Consider the following 4,510-nt stretch of genomic DNA (forward strand, 5'->3'; position numbering starts at 1 on the left):
TCACTAATCAAAAGAGGTATGAAATATACGACATGGTGTTTACTTTGAGATGCAAAATGCAAGAAGCCCAATTAGGAAATAATGCTTAAGTGTGTGTATATATATATGTATATATATATACACACATATATATGTATATATGTAATATATAGAAGTATATATATGTGTGTGTATATACATGTCTTTTGTAAGACTAAATATATATATACACACACATACATATGCACTAAATATATATACAATACATATTGTACATAGATACACTAAAAAGTACATGTAGACATATATTTCTATATATGTCATATATATGTCATATATATGTCATATATATTATATATATATTAGTCTTAACAAAGAATTTTTCATGTTTCAGGAAGGAAAGTAATAGAAAGATGGGGAATGTTTTCTTAGATCTATTTTCTGCATTGTTTTGCCGTTTTATATCTGTCTCCTGAGAGTCTTCTGAACCAGCAGGGCAGGCCTGCCAGGAGTCTTCAGCGAGAGATCATCTCACAAGAGAAGGAAGACAAAACCTTAGTCCTTAGACCTAAGGCAACTCTGACCACAGCTTTTTTTTATTCAAACTTGTACCTTGGTCCAACTCCCAAAATGGCCTCATCATGTCTGACTCCTACTTAGAGGAGGGGTCCTGGGTTTGAAAACAGAAGAGGCTGTTTTGCTAAGAACCCTGCAAGGCATTGTGGCCCAAAAATCCTAGAGGAGTCTCACCTGTGTTAATGGTCACCAATGAAGCAGGGAGGCTTCAGAAGACAGAGTGGGGGTTTGACCCACTGGGGACTCTAGGAAAGTGAGTGGGTTTTGGCACCCGAGGACTCCAGTGCACCAGGAGCAGTGAGGGCCAGCAGAGAGCAAAGGACCTAGCAGAAGAGGCAGCAGTGCCCAGCAGGTGTGGCAGAAGCCAGGGGAGGAGAGTGGGGCTCGACAGCAGATGACTGGCATGAAGCCCCCACCGCCCTGCCTACTAATGGACTTGTTCCTGAGCACCAGTAAGTCGTGTCAGGGCACTCCCTCAAATAACTGATGCTGTAGTCGGTTGGGGTTCTGCATGCACAGGTGGGAACAAGAGTCCACCAAGCATAGCTCGGAGTCACCTCATTTGTTCCTGATAGCAGCCCTATGAGGCAAAGGTTTTCCCCGTGAAAAAGACTGAGTCTTAAGCAAGTGTATCTGTAATAATTGCCAGTTTTATTTATTCCCCTAAGAGATCCAAAGGTAATTTGAAGTTTACATACATTTTTTATAGTTCTTTTGTCAAGAGTTTATTAAGCGTTTTACTGCCCTTCAAAGGTGATTGACAAGTTTTTTGTGTCTGTTTATTTTAGTTTTTTTGTGACACAATACACACACATATATATTCATTTTTTGGAAAATGAGAAGATGCAGATAGTGAAAAAAGAAATAAAATACAGATCACACAGAGGTTCACTGTTAAACTTTTGGTGTATAATAATTCAGAGTTTTTCTTTTGCATTTTGTCACATATAAAGTGTGTATGTGTATAAATATATATATACACACATATATACACACACACACTGTTTTCCAACTTATTGTTTTCACTTTACAATACAAATGAGCATCTTCCCATGCAAATGAATGCAACATCCTTATTAAATGAGTGAGATTGGGTCAAAAGATGAGATGTTGGTAAAAGGAGTCATATGCAAATCAAAGGAACATTGAAGGATAGGAGTAAAATGGTAGCAATATATAGCAAGAAAATGCAGACAAAAAGAAGCCAATGGTGGTAATATTAATAACAGAAAATAGTGGAATTCTCCAATAGAGGAGAAATACATTAAATGGGATAAGGACGGTCCCGGGAATGCCTATGGTTAGAATGCAGAGCCCTAAATTTCTTTCTCAGACCCCTTATCTCTTCCAAACACCTTTCCATCTCATCTCCCTCCCTTGTCATTTCTTCATCTTTAAAGTGCCTATAATCTATGTCCTCTTTAAATTCCTCGAGAGACTGAAGCAGCCTTTGCCTAAAATTCCCTTCTGTTTGCTGGCGTTCAAATTCTCCATAGGGGCGTTCTTCCTCTCTCTTTGGAACGCTGCACTTGGGCTTTCCTTCATTCTCTTTGCAGGGTTTTTGCATGATGTTGTTTCCAGCTTAAGTCCGGGAAGAAAATGTAGAGCAAATTGCTTCGTTTCTTTTGATTCCGGTTAGTTTCTCTTTGAGGCAAGATCCTCGCCTCATCTCCCACCCCTGCCACACGGTTCCAGCCCTCTGAAGTTCGAGATGCCGCCCCTTCCTCCCGCACCCCCACCACTCCGCCTCCTTTCCCCTCCCTCTGCAACCCACCATTTCCCCAGCAGACCAGGCTAATGGCCTCTCTGACGGGCGCCGGAGAAAGGGAGCAGACTGGTAGCTGGGCTGCGAGGCCGCAAATTATACCCAGCTCTCATCCTTCCCAACTCCCACCCTCAGAGACCCGCGCTAAGTGCCTCCTTCACACTGACCTGTGAGGATTCGGGATAGTTTCCTCCTTTTCTTGCCTCGAGATGTCTGTGAACACAGACCCTTGGACCTGCAGACAGAAAGGAAGGGGGCGGGGAGGAGGGAACTCTGTGGATCCACCAGCCCCAGAGACAAGACATTCATTATCTTGAGTCCGGGATCCTCACAACCGTCGTCGCCCCAAATTTCCTACCTCCTGGTTCCCCCTCTTGTCCCTATCCCTGCCTCCACCCCCGCACCCTCACCCTCTGGCCTAGTCATTGCGAGGGCTGCTGTCCCCTTGGCCCCACCCCCCGCATGACCCACAGGCAGGCACTGAATGAGAGAAAATATTTTCAAATGATGGCTAAATTTCTGCCTCCACCCCAGGATTCTAGCCCTTCCCCACGCAACAGCCCACACCTCATTTCCTCAACGGAATTGGAGAAAGAGGAGGATAAACGGAAAGCTTGCCAATCTGAGAGAAGCCGATTATTTCTAAACTATCACTAAATCTGTGGGTGTCTCTCAGGAGACTTCCACCTACTCCCCCCACCGTCCTTTCAAAAAAAATACAATCATCTCCCAACGAGTTTGCAGGGATTTGGGGAAAGTGAGCCTGGACCTATTCCAGTCACTAGACTCAGCCACTACCACCCCAGGGGTCCCAGCGGTTTCCTCAAACCAACCTTCTGAGATTTAAGAATTTAAGTCCTCCTTATCTTGGCCACAAGCACGGACGCCTACAGGACAGTAAGGAGCTGGTACCCAGAGGAGAAAGAAGCCCGGGAATATAAGGACTTCGCGGCAGCTCCTGGTCACGTGAGGATTATGTCATCCTCCAACTCTGGTCCCCACTTTCCCCTCCCACCAGCTGTGCTGCCGAAGTGGAACGACTTACCAACCTCCCACCTCCCCACCACACCAGGCCCTGTCACTCACTTTCGTCACTGCTAATTCCAGAGGTCAAAAGTGGCCCCTTCTCCCTGTGGCTGGAATTTGCCTGTCTCTGATTACCAGAGAAGGGCTGCATCTTCCTATAGTCATATTAACCACTGTTACTTTTTAGTGGTTTTGTTGAGAGGATTACTGATCCTCTTGTAAGCTACAACAACAGAAAGGTAGCAGTTTTTCCTCCACCCCCCCACCCCACCCCCAATCACCAATAGCCACCATTTGCCTTGCTGCTCAATTCTTGAAATCAAATTAGAGGGGGTGGGGTAAATTAGGAAAGGAAGTGATGATGGAGATTGTGGTTTTTTACTTTTGTTCTGGTAATTTCCTACTCTTCTATTTTTTCCATCAATTTATTATATTCTTTTATTAATCAGAAATACAATAACAATAAGTACATTTGGAAAAAGACTCAAGATAGAAGGGGGAAAAGACCCAGCCACCTGTTTCTGCTGCTGACTCATGAGATAAATATAGACCCTCCAAGCAGACACATTTTTGGAAGTTTAAAACATACAGGGCAGCTGGAGGCTACTACCCTTCTGAAGAGCCCCTAGGCATGTGAAGCCCTTTCCTCAGAAATACTGGGGCCATAATCCAACAGCACTTTGCCATTAGACTTTCAGATCTCAAAAATCAGTCATAAAACTTTACTAGTTTGATCTCAGTATCATGCTCTCAGTTTGTAATATGCAGTTTTCTTTATTTATTTCCTGTATCCAAAAAATCCCACCTTTCCTCAATACTCTTATTGAGAATCAAATATTTTTTCATTTCTCCCAGACACCATCATCTTATTTATGTTTTCTTAGACCTCATTCAGCCACACTGAGGAATTAGGACTAACAGAAACTGGCCACATTACCAAATTTTTTGTTGCTAAGGATTTTGGTATAAATCTTAGTGGATTAGTTGTTGTTGATATGTTAGTTTGAAATATATACAACAGAAAGAGGGATGTGTTCTTTTTTTCCCCGTGATTTCTTTTTTAAATATTTATTTAAATTCAATTTAATTAACATATACTCTATTATTAGTTTCAGAGGTAGAATTCAGTGATTCACCAGTTGCATACAACATCCAGTGCTCATT

At 42.9% G+C, this 4,510-nt stretch overlaps 1 protein-coding gene across 1 annotated transcript; it reads right to left on the reverse strand.

Moving 5' to 3' along the window:
* Positions 1-1,645: 1,645 nt before the first annotated feature.
* TCEAL7 (transcription elongation factor A like 7) lies at positions 1,646-2,690 on the reverse strand. Its single transcript, XM_008703800.1, has 2 exons — positions 2,488-2,690; positions 1,646-2,136 (listed from the first exon to the last, which is right to left on the reverse strand). The coding sequence occupies exons 1-2, from the start codon at positions 2,627-2,629 to the stop codon at positions 1,820-1,822; spliced, it is 459 nt and encodes a 152-aa protein (XP_008702022.1). The 5' UTR covers positions 2,630-2,690; the 3' UTR covers positions 1,646-1,819.
* Between the last annotated feature and the right edge of the window lie 1,820 nt (positions 2,691-4,510).

Source organism: Ursus maritimus (genome assembly GCF_017311325.1).
Source record: "Ursus maritimus isolate PB19 chromosome X unlocalized genomic scaffold, ASM1731132v1 scaffold_X1, whole genome shotgun sequence".
In the NCBI taxonomy this organism is placed as follows: Eukaryota; Metazoa; Chordata; class Mammalia; order Carnivora; family Ursidae; genus Ursus; species Ursus maritimus.

What these genes read in the sequence shown, in the direction of transcription:
- TCEAL7 (XM_008703800.1), bottom strand. Translation starts at nt 2,629, where the DNA reads ATGAATGTCTTGTCTCTGGGGCTGGTGGATCCACAGAGTTCCCTCCTC. An exon ending in ACTATCCCGAATCCTCACAG is followed by an intron (nt 2,137 to 2,487) that starts GTCAGTGTGAAG and finishes CCCGGACTTAAG; the next exon opens with CTGGAAACAACATCATGCAA.